Below are 15,513 nucleotides of genomic sequence, written 5' to 3'. Positions count from 1 at the left end.
ACACACACACACACACACACACACACACACACACACACACACACACACACACACACCAAAACATTCATACACATAAAATAAAAATATATGAATCTTTAAAAATAAAACATGGTTTTCCTTGACTTTCAAGTGTGAAACTCAAATGTTGGAATTTGTAGTCATAATCAGAGATGTGAAAGCAGGCCTGAAAGGCAAGAATTGTTATAGAGTTAGCTCTGATCCAACAGGAGCACCATAGGCATCTTCCATTTGTTTCTCATATGAACTCCAGACCTCACACTTGATGAGTCAGTGCTCAATCATGGACTCCCAGGATCAAGCCATGAAGCAACAATTCCACCCCTTCCTCATTCATTTGATTCCATTTTAAAATTGGTTCTCCCAGACCCACAAAAGACTGCCTTTGAGAAGGATTATGGGGTCTTGAACATTTATACTTTTGGAGAGTTTCAACTGGCTTCTACACCACCAGATTTTCTTCTAGTGGATTAGCCAAACTTCCTTTGAGTGAAGTCATCAGATGATCCAATCAGAGAGCTTGTCTTATTCTTCCTATAAATGGAGCAATATTAATCACAGATGCTCAGTACCTTCACTGTGCAGGAGAGGCTGCTTGGTGACTGTTCTTCATTGGTAGAATTGTCTTGCAGTAAGCCATGTGGCAGCAACAAAAGAAATAAAAATATGGGTTAATTTAAGTTGTAAGAGCTAGTTAGTAATAAGCCAAAGCCATCGGTTAGGCATTTATAACTAATATTAAGTCTCTGGATGGTTATTTGGGAGCTGGCTGGTGGGATAGAATTGACCAGTGGTCCTGACAGAAAAACTCTGCCTATATTGTATAATTGTCAAAACTGGAATTTTTGTTCTGTTATTCTTTTTGACTGCTTAATTTTGGTGTATAGGGTTGTTTTTATTTATTTGCAAGCTTTTTGTAACAAAGTCTATTAAAAATAATAAAGATGGTAGAATTATATGAAAGACCACTAGTTTGGTTCTGAGACTGAATGCTTGTGCTCATGGTTTCCTTACACTCACTAGAGTTCCCTATATTGACTATGATGTGGTCTTATTTGACAGAAAGTTTACAAAGAAGATTTTGAGAAGGAGATTAAAGGGAGGTCCTCACTGGATTTAGACAAAACTCCTGCATTTCTACACGTGAAGTACATCACCAACCTGATGAGGGAGGTATGGCCTTGTGCATTTATATTCAATGTCACAAAGCAGGAAAAGAAACTCCAGAAGCATCTACTCAGCAGTTCTCTGCCAGATGCATATCTGGGGTGTGAACGTCTTATCCTGGCCTTCACTAACAGAGCTTTGCATTTTCTTAGTGCAGGGAAGCATGAGTTAATATGTCTGTTTGCTGATGAAGGAAGAAATTCTCCATATGTTCTGTAAAAACTTGAAAAGTTTTCTGCTTTCGTGTTGTGATTCTAGCTCAGAAGCTTTGTGGGTAGGGAGTTTTATAGCTTCATAGCAGCAGGCTCTTACAAAAAAGACACCAAATGAAGGCTTGATTCTCTCTCACATACAACCATAGAGAATTATATATAATTTTATACTGTATAAGCCATAGTATGTATTTTTTTCTATTTAGGGAGAGGTGAATATATGCAGTACCCCACTACCACAGATTTTGCAGTTGAGTTTTCCATATTTGGGGAAACCTTGGGGATTAGCACATCTGGTGTGCAAACTCTAAGCCTTGTGCTGGAACTAACTTTTAAGACCAGGCTGGCCTTGAGCTCTCAGAGATCCACTGGCCTCTGCCTCCTGAGTGCTGGGTTTAAAAAAAATATATTACCATGCCTGGCTGAGAAAATCAAATTTTTGACAACTTGATTCTTATAAATTTAGTATCATGAAACATATTCTACAATCAGCTTTAATTTAAAAAATTGAATTCTAATTTGTAATTATCTGTTCATGTGTGAATTTGTGTACCTAAACGGAGTGTCGTGGAGGCCAGAAGTGTTCAGGTTGCCTAGAACTGGAGGTGTGAGCCACCCAAACTGGGACTCTAGGTCACATCCTCGAGAGCAGTACAGGCTCTGATCTGCTGAGCCATCCCTTCAGCTTTTTGGGTAGTTTTCCGGTAGCAACACAACCCTTGATAGCAGAAATGAGGTACTCGGGAAAGTCTGTGATTTATTCAAAAATTCTTTCTCTTCTACATGGGGAAAATTACAGAGTTAGCATGTGGAGCAGAAGAATTTATTGCTGTGCTTTGCTTTGATCTTCACAGAACTTTTCTTGAAATCTTAATTAAAGTTTAGCTGAAAGTTGAGATATTAAATTTGTTGACTATTAAAATCCTTAACTTTAATAAATCAAGACATACGTGTATATCAACATTTTAAAAATTAATCCATTTCCTCCCAGTGGCTCAAAGCTAACTAAGAGCTCTTCTCATTTCACTGTGATATTCTCATTTGAATGATTTTATGTTAATGTAATCTAGAATATAATGCATAAGTAGAATATAGAAAGAAAAGTGAAGTCCCATCTTATTCTAAATTTTTGAATCAAAGAAACGACCCCTCTGAAGGAAATGTCTGAAGGCAGTGGAGTGAATTGAAGCATGATTTCCATTTAGAGGCCTGTCATCATCAACTTTTAGTAAGTAAGTGACAGCTGGCCTTTGCCATTTAAGTGACATCAGAAATTACTAGGATTCTCTAGAGTAGCCATACAACTCCTATAGGGATTCTCTTGTCCTGTGTGTGTGTTTGTTTTGTTTTTGTCACTTCTTATTCCTGAAATTTTCTTTGAAACTGAGAAAAAATACATGGGAGAGTCCTGCTACTGCTCAGAGTTTTAAAACCGTCTTCTTGGTGTGCACGTCAGAGCCGGATCTCACGATCGTTTGCATGCAGGTGACCAAGTGAGCTTGGTCTTTTCCTTTTATTCCTTTCTTCTTTCTTAATGGGGAAAATATGACCCTCATCCTTTCAAAGGAAGCATGCAGAACAACAATGCTATGAGTTGCCTATAATCAAAACATAGCAAGATTCACTTAATAGCATTCGGACTTAGGATTTTGAATGTCTGAACTGGACAGGTAAAGAGGCCGGCAAAACTATTCATTGGATTGGGCAGCTTGAGGCTATTAGAACAAAATATCATAGACTGAGTGGTTTCAAATCAGACAGTTCTTGTTCTAAAAAACAAACCCCAAATCAAGGTTCTGGTGAATTTGGCTCCAGGTGGGAGCCCTGTTCTTGCTTGCCACTGGCTGCTTCCCTACTGTCACTACAGCAGAGGTAACAAGGGGTCTCTGTTATAGTTTTCTAAGGAGCCTTTAGTCTCATCATGGGCCCTACCCTGTAACCTCATCAAACCCAGTTAACTTCCAAAGGAGTAAAGGCTACAACACATGGGTTTTAGAAGACTCACAAGTACTTCGTTCACAATGGCCAATCTTTTACTTAGTTACACAGAGATATCTAATGGAAAAAGCCATTTGGTTACTTAATACAATTATACATTTCTACGTATAAGCCCTTAATTGTAAATGGATTCTGTGCTCTATACTTTATGGTTTTATATTGCCATTTAGAGTCTCCAAAGTATCACTTTATAGTTTAAAATGTATGTTTTATGTAAGGCCTTTGGCTGCTCCAATATTTTGCCTGATTTCTCTCTATTGCCCTTTGGTGTTAATAGAACATTTATTTTATTTCCTTTTATCAAGATGGAAATAGAGACTGAGTTACTCAAAGGCCTCCTAAAGGTCACACGACCAAATTAGTAGCAAGGCTGTGACTTTCATCAAGGTCTTTTGACTGAGAGCTACTTCCAAGATCACATGCAGGCTTGACAAAGTCCCCTAAAGCCATTGTTTGATCAGAAATCAGGCTAATTTAATGATTTATGAAGGGGGGGGCATGTGACATGACAGGAACTTTATAATTAACTGGAATCTGACCTCTGATTATCAAAGGGAGTTATAATTTTTATTGAGCAAAATAGTCATAAAATCAAACCTTGTTTGATGGAATAAGATCTTGTTTTATAATGGAAGTAAATAAAGAAATAAGCAGCTTTTCAGTGGGGAATAATTTATAAAGAAGGGTCTGCAAAGCTGCCATGTCTACCTAAAATATAGTGTCAAGGGCTGGGATATAGTTCAGCTGGCGGGGTGCTTGCCCTCCCAGAACACAAACCAGCTGTGACAATGCATACCTAGAACCCCAGCACTCTGGAGGGAGGGGGAGAGAGATTAGAACGTCAAGGTAGTATTTCTCTCTGTAGAGATTTCTAGGCCGGCCTGAGCTTTATGAGACTCTATCTAAAAAAATAAAAAAAAATGTGATATTAAGACAGATCTTTTAAAAACAAATCTTTCAATAAAATACAAACTTAAAAATACCTCTGGCTACAGCAACCTTTGGCTTTGTAATTCTTTTCCAGTCAGTTCTTTTAGAAATTCACATTAAATAGATATTTCCAAAATTACTTCAAACGATAGAAGCATATATATTCTTAAGATTTTCTCCAACACTTGAAGAGAAGATATCTTTTTAAAGAAGTTCAGTATGATGCCAAAGGATATTGGGAGAAAGGATGAAATACGGGCAAAAGTGGATGCCACTTTGAGTTTGATAGAGGAGAAAATTAAACGTCAATGGGAAAAGGCAGGAATGTTCAGCATCTAATTTTCTTCCTTCCTAGCAATATTTTCTCCTGTCTGTGGTCTCGAGGAGACACATACCCTGGCATATGAGTTAAAGTAGCTGCTGACATATCTTCAAATGAAATATTCTATTCTTGTCTTACAGAAAGAATATAAAAAAGATTTGGAAAATGAAATAAAAGGGAAAGGAATGGAACTTAGTTCAGAAGTTCTTGATATTCAGAGAGCAAAGAGAGCGTCTGAAATGGTCAGCGAGGTGAGTGGCTTCTGTTAGCTGGTCAGAATGAGAGCGTTTTTCAGCATCTTTCCTTACGGTTGTAGCTTTCTCAGAGGTTCCATATGACACAACACGCATGTGTAGATGATAGTGAACAGCCATGTCATAGGCTTTTCCCAGGAAGCAGATCAAAGGTAACTTCTCCCTCACAATCTTTCTATAAGCTGTGGGGCAGAAAGTGGTCAATTTAGAGAAATCTGCGTCATATGAAAGATACTCCTGTGAGATTTGGCTTGCTTTTGGAAGGGAAGTAAAAGGTCCCCACAGAGGCGGGTGTGGCCTCCTGTCCTGGAAGCAGCTGCAATTGAGCAGCTTGTGCTGTTTTTCTCTTTAAGCACTCTGGTTCAATTCTCCAATGAAAAGACACAGACGAGCCCAAAGAATTAGAAAATAGTGTCTACCTTTTTGTTGTCTACAAGAAATAAACCTCTCTTTCTTGACTAGAGTGAAAGATGAAGAAAAAATAATCCAAGCAAATGGGACCAGGAAACAAGGAGACCTAGCTGTTCTGAACTATAACACAGATGACCTCAAACCCAAGCTAATCCGAGGAGACAAAGGTCACTTCATTCCGCTCCACCAAGAGGACATTATAATTCTACACATGTGTCCACCAATGTTGGCTGCACCCAATTTCATAAAGCAAACACTGCTGGGCATTAAGTCACAGATTAACCCTGACACAGTTACAGTAGTGACTTCAATATGTATTTTCCCCAGTGGACAGAATATAATCAGAGAAACACTGGCGCTAAACAGCATCATAGGTCAAATGACCCTGATAGATATTCACAGAACATTCTTCCCACACATTAGAGAAGGCACAGCTTTTGGCAGCATGCTACAGAAGTTTCTCTAAAATGGATAATATAGTAAAACACAAAAAACTCAACAAATTTAGGAATAGTGAAGTAGCTTCATGCATTCAATCTGACTGCAGTCAAGTAAAGTTTGGTTAGCAAATAACAAAAATAACAAAAAGTAAATAACAAGAGAAACACCAGAGAATATGCAAACTGATGGAGATCAAGTGACTCAGTTGTCAAGTATTTGACCTTTTGAGGAAATTAAGGAAGAAACAGAAAATGTCTGGGAATTAAATAAAAATGAAAACTTAGCTTACTAAAATCTCTGGGATAAAATGAAAAAAGTTTTAAAAGGAAATGCATTGCTCTGAGTGCTTACATTAACAATGAGATGAACTTCAAACAGATAATTTAATAATGCACTCAAAAGGTTTGGCGAAACAAGAACAAACCAAACTGAAGCAGTAGATAGGAAAACTAATTGAAACCAGGGCAGAAATGAAAGAACTAGAGACAAATATGCCAACAGTACACTGTGAGGAAGCAATAACATGAAGGTTGGTTCTTGGAAAAGATAAATGAGATTGACAAAACTTAGTCAAATTAGCTAAAATAAAGAGAATATCCAAATTAATAAAATTAGAGCTGACAGGGAGACATCACAACAAACTGAACATAGGTACTCATGAATAATATTCACCATGACCAAGTTTGCTTTGTCTCAAAGATGCAGGGATAGATTAACATATGCAAATTGATAAATGTAATAAAACTTGTAAATGGACTTAAAGACGAAATATATGATCATCTTAGTAGATAGAGAAAATTCTTTTGACAAAGTATAACATCCTTTCATAATAAAAGTCCTAGACACAACAGGATTGGAGAGAACAAATCTCAACATAATAAAGGCTGCTATATCTGTCAAACCCATTGCACTTCTGCTAAATGGAGAAAACCTCAAAGCAACTCCATTAAAATCAGGAACAAGACAGAGATGGACATTATCTCCTCTCCAGTCAATACAGTGCTAGAAGTGTGGCTAGAACAATAAAATAACAGCAGGAAATAAAAGTGATACCTATAGGTAAAGAAGTCAAAGCATGCCTGTTTGCATTCTTCACAGAAATTGATAAAAACAGTTGAAATTCTTATGGAAACAGGGCAGAATGCTAGTAGCCTGAGCAATCTTTTTTAGCTGTGATAATATGTTCAGTCTACATTGAGGGGTCAGTCTTGTTATTGCTTGTCAATTATATCTGGAGAGTTTACTTTATACTTAAAATGGTACGGTCCAGTTGACAATTGAGTGCTAATATGGTAGTGTGAATAACAACAAGCCATGATGCTTTACAACAACAAAAAAAAAAAAAAAAAAAAGGACTGGACTGGCCATATAGAAACAGAGACTAGAGAAAGCCATCTTTCTATTCCTAAGTCCCACTAATGATGGGCTCTGTGTTTGCTGCCTCATTTTCCTCACTGTGGATCTCCCATGGAGCAAGCTTACCCCTGTTTCACAGACAAGAAGAACCAGTAGGAATCATCTGTAGTGTCACATGGCTTGGCTGTTGAGCGCTCTGGTCTCATTATCAATCTTCTTCCTATAGTGTGAACCCATCTGTATCTCAGGCTCCAAGACAGCTCTTCATGAAAATTCTCACTCAACAATTGCCCCTTTAACAGTATAAAAACATCTCCAGTCAGAATAGTGGTTCTAATTATGCACACTCCCCAAATTACTTAGTTCTGGGGGATTATGCATAGTAATAAACATTCCGTTCTCTTGGACTTTGGTTATTCACCTTTTTTCCCTTTATTCTTAAAGTGTGTGTATGTGTGTGTGTAACATTCTTGTATGTGTGTTTGCACATATATGTGGTATGTGTCCAGAGGCCGAGTGCCTTTGCGGTTTCTCTCTACTGAAGGTCTCTGCTGAACCCAGAGCTTACTGATGTATCTAGTCTAGTCTATGTGACTTCTGGGGGATCTAAACTCTAATCTCAATGCTTGTATAGCAAGTGCTTTATCCACTGACTCATCTCACAGCCCTCTCTTGGTCATTGAAAAAAATGTTTAGTATTTTTTTTTTAATCATTGACTACAAATATATGTTGTCACAGTGTGGCTAAATTGTATTCAATGTTGCTTTTATAGAAAGAATACAAGAAGGACCTGGAGTCGGAAATTAAAGGGAAGGGAATGCAAATTGACAGTGATACCCTTGAAATACAACGTGCCAAAAAAGCTGCCAAGATAGCCAGTGAGGTGAGTGGGGGACCACGCAGACCTTGGGACTCCTATTGTACTCGACAAGTCATATCAGCAGCTGGATTTGTGCATGCAACCTCTCTAGCGTTGTGCACTGGCGTGACAGTTTGGAATGGACACTATTTCAAATCATGATGTTTATTTGAAAACTTAGAGTTTCCACTTCACTCATAGACTTTAAGCACATCAAAGAAAGCCTGGAAAGAGACATTTTAATAGAGTACACACACAGATACATGCATGCATGGACATACACCCTGACACGTGTCATTCCTGTGTTCCAATGCTTTTCGTGTTAGTCTAGGCTACGATAAATACTGTTGTAGTCCATTTTCTGTAGTTTAGCTTATATTCTGCTTGGCATATTTGTGTTTCTAGTGTTTTGAGAAAATCATAGAAACCACATGTTGAGATTATAATGTGAGTACAATCTTTGTTTCTATGTATTTAGAAGACATCCTTTGTCACTTTATATCTGTGCTTGAGATTTCTAAAGCCAGCTTTTGGGTTACGACATGATATATTTTGAATGACCATGCACATTCATTCCGTGCCACTCTCTCTTCATGCAATGCTTATGAAGATGTGGGCATAACGAACCTGTAGGGGTCAGACCATATGTACATTTTCTAGGGAGTTACCTGGGATTGTGGGATTGTGTTCTATGCTTCCTGAATCTCCCCAGTAATTCTGAAAGTACGAGCAAGTCACTGGAGTTTGATAGCGTTTAGGATAAGGCAGTTTTATAAGAGTAATATAGAAAGCTGGGGAGCAGATTAAGGAAGGTGACTTACTTATCTCAGAGTTTGGTAGTGGGGCTTCTCTAGGGCTGCTCTGGAGCTACCGTGACTCTTATACTGTGACTTTTATGGCATAATTGGCTCTTTTTGGAAGTTTGAGACTTCCAGATCTATATGTATGATATATAGGCAAACATGGTCTTGCATATCCAGAGACATAAATAAGCCTTAAATGAAGTTATGCTGGATCACTTCCTTTGTTTTGTTTTCATTTACTATTGCAGATTCTTTTTCATTACTTCATATAGTTTGTCTAACTCTTTCAGAAAAAATATATATTTTATAATGTAGATGTAAATATGAAGCCATTGAAAGTTCTGCTGTCCATGTGTATAAGATCTGAACATGACATGCCCAAATCATAACCCATAATTTCTCCATTTTTTGCCTCTTCAAATGGCACCAGACATGTATTAGATGATTCTGCTTATCAGTTACTACTTGGGACATCATTCTAAATCCATTTACATTTTCCTGCCCCAAACTAAGGCACCATGTTCATTATCAGCACTGATGCTTTCATGAGTGAGCTATGTCAGAAACACAGATGGACATTCTTTTGTCTTCCCACAATGTCAGTATATGTTGAATAACGCCAAATTCATGAGGTTTAGTAGTTTCAGTGACAATAATTAGTAATAAAACCCACCCACCTTGGTAGCATGGACAAAGTAAATGAAAGTTTTTTTTTATTCTAATTGCTATTCTATCTTGATTACTCTTAACTCTTAGGCATCACACACACATGCAATATACGTGAGTATGCAGATACACATTCACACACATGTATGAATACAAGTAAAAAAGGCTGCGGCAGAGTTCAAAGTTCAAGAGCTCTTAGAAGTGGGCTAAGGCAGAGTCTGTGTAGATGAAAATGTAGATAAAAATGAACCCTATTGGCGTGGAGACCGATCTGCTGGAGCAACTGCTGCTGGGATTGAAACCTGAGAGCGAAGCGGCAGAAACCCGAGGTGTAAAGGCAAAACAGGGTCCTGAGTGGAAATGGGTCAGGGGCAGGGAACAGATGGGGTTCAGGGAACAGATCTGGCCAGGCACAGGTCCAGATGGGGTGAACAGGGAGATGAGTAAGCAGCTGGGTACCTGTGTCAAACAGTGGGGGACTGGGCCAGGTCAGGGAGTCCTTGCTCCTTGCTCATTGACACACAGCAGGTATGAAATTAGAGCCTTGTTGGGGCCACTCCAGTACAGAGTTAGGTATCCATTGCTTAAGAGGCCCAGGTGTGAGCACTGCATTTTTTCTCAACCTGGTGTGCCCCATAAATTCTTGAGTTTCCCTGGTATGATTTTAGCACACACATGTGCCTCCAATTTAAATTATTCCTATTAAACTTGTAGGTTGGCTCCCTTTCTAGTCCCAGAAATGAGCCACTCACTAATCAGTGTGTGCCAGATAAGAGATGTCTGTAGATGGTGTGTTTTGGGGCCCACCCAGGGGCCACAGTCAAAACGTGGTCAGAGGCTTCTTCTATAATGGAATGTGAGGCCAAAGCCAGTATTATACAATACGGAGTACCATGGAGTAGGGAATATGTGATTTCAATAGTTGTAGTGAATTCTTAGACCAGATTCTGTGTCAGTTCTTCCTCTCTTCATGTACGCCTTTAAAATCACAACAGCCAGACTTTTATGAGTTTTTCTTATTCTGATGTAGAGGCTGCATCCAGCATTAGCTCAGTTTAGCATATTAGAGTGTATTGCAACAGGGTGGGGAATCAAGGCTAGAAAAAGGAGCTTTCATAATAATAATTCCCATTATTATCATTGGAATGGCTGTTCTAGCCAGCTGAAAGCATTCTTCTGGAGCAAGGACTATAGAATAAGGATAAGCTATAAGTTTCACCATCCGCCTAGTAGCAGGCTTTTGAGACATTTAAGCCCCCCCTTTTTTTCAGTAGGTTGGGATTTTTAGTCACTCATTTTTGTACACTAGTTGAGATTTTTCTGGTTTTTTTTTTTTTTTGTATGTGCTAGGATAATAGCGTGTAATAGTGAATTTAGTTGGTGACAATTGAGGAGAAAATAGACTTAGGGGAGCCAGCTGTGCTCCATATGGGCCATGGAGATTTTGGAGATGCTGAGATGCTGCTATCGTTGTGCTCTAAGTGGCTCATCTGCACATAGTCTTAGTTACTTATGTTTCATGTTGTCAGATTGACAGGCTCTTGAAGCCTTTGCAACTGAAGTTTGGGATTTTGTGACTGACTTTTAATATCCAAAGTGGAGTTTTAAAGTAGTGTCCATGTGTTACATTGTTGGGTCAGTGTCCCCCAGTAGTCAAACTTGTATTATGTCTGTAGGCTTTCTATAGCCCATGAGACGTTAGCAAACTGGGGCTCTTGGTACACTTGTGTGTTTGGGACGAAGGTGTTATCATTTGCTGTTTTAAACCTTCCAAATTTAGAGGTGTTTTGTTCAGACAATGATGAAGGTGCCTAGTGACACTTTTTTCAGAATGTGCTTGGTCATTCAGAAAGGTTTTAGATTGCTTAAAGGTAATATGGTTCAGTCTACTTTCCTGACTCCGTGCCCAGACAGGATGAATCTGTTGTCATTCTTAGCCAGGAAGAAAAAGCAAAGCTCTTCTAATATACTTCATGGTAAAGGAAGTGCACATATCCCCGAACCAGCTAGGTAGAACCAAGGATGGGGTAGAATGATTTATGTAAGTTCCTAGGGTCCTGAGACTTGGGCCAGTGTTCCATAAACCCAGTGATGTAGAATGAAAGTATGCATAGTAAGTTGCAATAATCCAGAAGCAACAATTTTATATTGACTTCGATAGCCATCAGTATAATTCTGTAGTTACCAGTAAATTTTCAAGTTTATCATTGGAATATAAAAGCTTCCCCAATCTAGTTCTGTACTTTTTCTTATTGCAGCTCAGTAGACAAAGCTTCCTGATTTTGTATGAATATGTTATTGTACATCATACTTCTATTATACTTGTTGTATAGAAATGAAGGAAGAAGGTCTAACCTAATTCCAAAGCATATAGTCCTGATGTCAAAGTGACATTATGTTTTTTTCCAACACCATTGTGAAATGATTGCAGAGTACTGTGTGTTTTATTCTCTACAGAAAGACTATAAAAGAGATCTGGAGACAGAAATTAAAGGGAAAGGAATGCAGGTCACCGTGGACACTCTGGATGTTCGGAGAGCTAAGAGGGCATCTGAGATGGCCAGCCAGGTATGGAAGGTGTGAGCACAGACTCTCCAGTGAAGGTCCTGGGGGAGCGGAAATGCCGCTTTTCTGTTAAAATACACAAATAGTACTATGGCCCTGGAAAGTTAAGCAAATAACTGAGATTATTTTCTGTTCTTGTAGAAGCAATATAAGAAAGACTTAGAGAATGAAATCAAGGGTAAAGGGATGCAGGTGAATATGGATATCCCAGATATGCTTCGAGCCAAGAGGGCGTCGGACATCTACAGCCAGGTTGGTAGAGGATGAAGATGCTTGCAGTAATGTATGCTAATCCTGTCGCTGTGTGCTTCCTGAGTCTTTTTGATTGACATCTTTCTGGAGACATTGCCTTCAAAGTTAGAATGCTTTCTTTTGAGACCTTTCCTACCAAACTTGACTACCATTGTTACTAGAGGCACAGTGGCTACAGATCCAATTGAGTTGCCATTATGAAGTGCCAAAGTCCCAGTGAGTCCCCTTTCTGAGGCCAAGAACATTTTGACATTATTTTTATTTTTAACTCCATCACATACTTGCCTTGAATACTCTTTGTTCATACAACAAAAAAAAAATAATTCTAAAACTCTTTAATTTCCATTTCACAATGAATAATATTTTAAATAGCCTTCAATTAAATGAAGTAGTGAAAATAATATATTGTCAACTGATAATGTTAGCTAAAATTTTGGAGAAGACTAAGTTTTCTTAGTAAAACTTATTTGTCAAATATACCTGTCATATAGCCTCAAAAAATTCAAAAAGATAGGTGTGAATAAGGTCAGTAATATTCTGAGAATGATGAATATTACGTGTTTTGTTTCATATGAAGAACCTGAATTTAAACACACACACACACACACACACACACACACACACACACACACACACACACACACACACACGTGTAGAGGAAGGAACTGATGAAACGGGGGAAGAGGAGCCCAGCAGGTGACAGCAGGAAAGAAAAGACAAAAACTGCTTCTTTTAAAAATCTGAAAGTGAGAAAGATAATATCTCAAAAGAAAATATTTATAGAAGAACAAAGAACAAGGTGCTTATAAAATCTGACTTGGATGAAAATACACATTATTTAATCATGTCTTTGCTATAAAATTTACCTTGAAAATACATCCTAGTGGAAACAGTATTAGAGGAGAATGAAAACATGAAATTGTTCCAGAAGCAAGGAGTTAAATTTGACTAATGAAATGTATGCTGAAAATAGTTTTGACCCAAATTGGATACATTTGTTCAAATTCTGGTTAAAGCAAAGCAGAAAGTGTCACCATTGGTTGGGTCAAGGTGGGAGTCCCAAGGCAGTGGAGTGGAAATGTGGGGGTGCCTGTCTGCTCCTCAGTCACCTACCTAGGGCTGTGCAGCAGTTGGAATAGAACAAAGCCACGGTGTTTGGTCCCTCGTTCCTCATGCTGCATGAAGGCAATGAACTTGGAGACGCTGGCTGTATCTACATGAACTGAGTGTAAATCTCAGGCAAGTGCGTGAAGCGGGCAAATGGAAGTGAGGAAGGGTGTGAGGACAGCTGCATTCCAACACTTGCTTTGTTTAGCAAGTGGTTCTGTGCCGTATGGCTACCTTCAAAAACTAGGGTGCTTGAATTGAGTCTCACTTCCCATGCTTCCTAGCTGGTGCCTATACTTCCGCATTTGATAGTGATATCAGTTTGTGAGATTGACTGAAGAAGTGAGTGTGTGTTGGGTATTGAAATAATGCCAATTACATCATAACATTATGTGTCCTGGTACGAAGGACAAACCCAGGTTTTATTAAAGGAGCTCATTGTAGCTCATCTACTGGAGAGGAACTTGAGATGTTTAAAAACCTTAACTATGAAAATTGTAGAATGTTTTCCTTAGCCACCGATCTTTACCAAAAACAGTAAACAAGGCATCAATCCAGAAGCTTGTAACAAGGTAGACATAGAAAGTTGGGTCATCGCAGAAGAAGGTCCCAAGTTTAGAAAAGACAGAAGCTCGTCTCTCTGGGGTTTCTGAATGGTGTGGGGTGAGTATGGCAGCCTGCACAGAGTAGGGCCGCTGAGTGTGCTCACTCCCTGGAGTTAGTGATCGCGTCCTCATCCACTTTGACTCTCGAGTAAGTCACAGCCGTGGGGTGTGCTAGAGTTGGAGGTGGCCCCATATCTCCTCCTCCCTCCACACAGAGATTTCAATTTTTAATAATTTTATATTTTTAGAAAAAGTATAAAGACGAAGCTGAGAAAATGCTTCCCAAGTACTCCACTGTGGTAGACACTCCTGAAATCCAGAGAATCAAGACGACCCAACAGAACATTAGCAATGTGAGTAGCTGCTGTACGAAGATCTTAGGGCTAGACAAATTCCAGCTCTGGTTTGGATCTCGGAATATTTGAGTGTGTGTAAAAAGTTAAAGTGGGGATGAGGTGTAGGTCTAAACATAAATGTCATTTGGGCTTCATGGAACCTTTGTATTCACAGCCTGAGACAATTCCATGTGTTATTTTTAGTGTACCTGGGCTATGACCGAAACATCACAGGGGCCAGGTGGGGAGCTTGCCACTTGCTGGCCGTCAGGAAGTTTAAATTTCAGAAATTTTCGTTAGAGATGCCCACTTTGTATGTACTTTTTTTACAGTTGAAATTATATCTATCTATCTATCTATCTATCTATCTATCTATCTATCTATCTATCTATCCATCCAACCATCTATTCTTGTAGCTCTGGGGATTTTATCAAGGTCCTTGTTCAAGTTAGGAAAAAGTTCTGCTATTCAACTATAGCTCAACAACAGCCCCTCCATTTCTAAACTGTTATTTTTTTTAGGATGTCTTTTCCATCATTATCTGATTTTTCCACTAAATTGCTTATGTTTTTCGCCACACAAATTTATTTCTTCAAAATAAAAATAAACTATTTTTATAAATTCCAGTTGTTAGATTTGTTTGGAATTTCAAATCCAAATTTGGTATTAGACACAAATGGCAGATGTTGACTAAATTTTAGCTGAGGAAAGTCTTAGCTTCCACACTAACTTTACTGTGAAGATGAAGGTAAACACATGAAGGGACCTTCCTTCAGGTTGCCACTGAATTTGCACGGACAGCATACCTAGAGACTCACTAGTTTAAAACCGACCCATGAACTTCCCTGCTTTTATTGTAACAGGAGTTGCCTGTGTACTGTTAAGAAAGTAGGCCTCTGCTAATTGATAAATGTATAAACCTGGATTTTGTGATGGAATTTTCAAATGGACCATACAGTCAAATGCAATAGTGTAGAATTGGCCCAGTCATTTAGCACTTAAGTACAACTAAGTGCAAGTGTCTGCTTGAGGACTTCTAGAATACTCTCCACTTTCTCAGTAATTGGCCAACTCTCACTCTCCAGAGAGAGTCTACCTCCAGAGAGGTAGACTGTCTGTTGATTCTGGGATCTCCCTAAGAAGGGCCAGGCTGTACGAAGAGATGGGCAGTTCTCACTGGAAGGTCAGAGAAAGGGCTGCTCCCAATCCCT

The 15,513-nt window shown here is 38.8% G+C and overlaps 1 protein-coding gene across 7 annotated transcripts in view; it reads left to right on the top strand.

The window, feature by feature from the left end:
- Positions 1-15,513, top strand: part of Nebl (nebulette) — a 350,526-nt gene that overhangs the window by 292,109 nt on the left and 42,904 nt on the right. For 6 of the 7 annotated variants that reach the window (XM_026782975.1, XM_026782974.1, XM_026782977.1 and 3 more), the window contains 6 exons: positions 1,081-1,191; positions 4,788-4,898; positions 7,883-7,993; positions 11,896-12,006; positions 12,145-12,255; positions 14,216-14,320. The exons of the other annotated variant lie outside the window; for it this stretch is intronic. In XM_026782975.1, the coding sequence (XP_026638776.1) occupies positions 1,081-1,191; positions 4,788-4,898; positions 7,883-7,993; positions 11,896-12,006; positions 12,145-12,255; positions 14,216-14,320 (660 nt within the window). The remainder of the gene's footprint in view (positions 1-1,080; positions 1,192-4,787; positions 4,899-7,882; positions 7,994-11,895; positions 12,007-12,144; positions 12,256-14,215; positions 14,321-15,513) is intronic. 7 annotated transcript variants of the gene reach the window in all.

The sequence above is a fragment of the Microtus ochrogaster genome, chromosome 16 (assembly GCF_000317375.1).
Source record: "Microtus ochrogaster isolate Prairie Vole_2 chromosome 16, MicOch1.0, whole genome shotgun sequence".
NCBI classification, from domain to species: domain Eukaryota; kingdom Metazoa; phylum Chordata; class Mammalia; order Rodentia; family Cricetidae; genus Microtus; species Microtus ochrogaster.
This window is presented reverse-complemented; position numbering and strand designations above follow the sequence as displayed.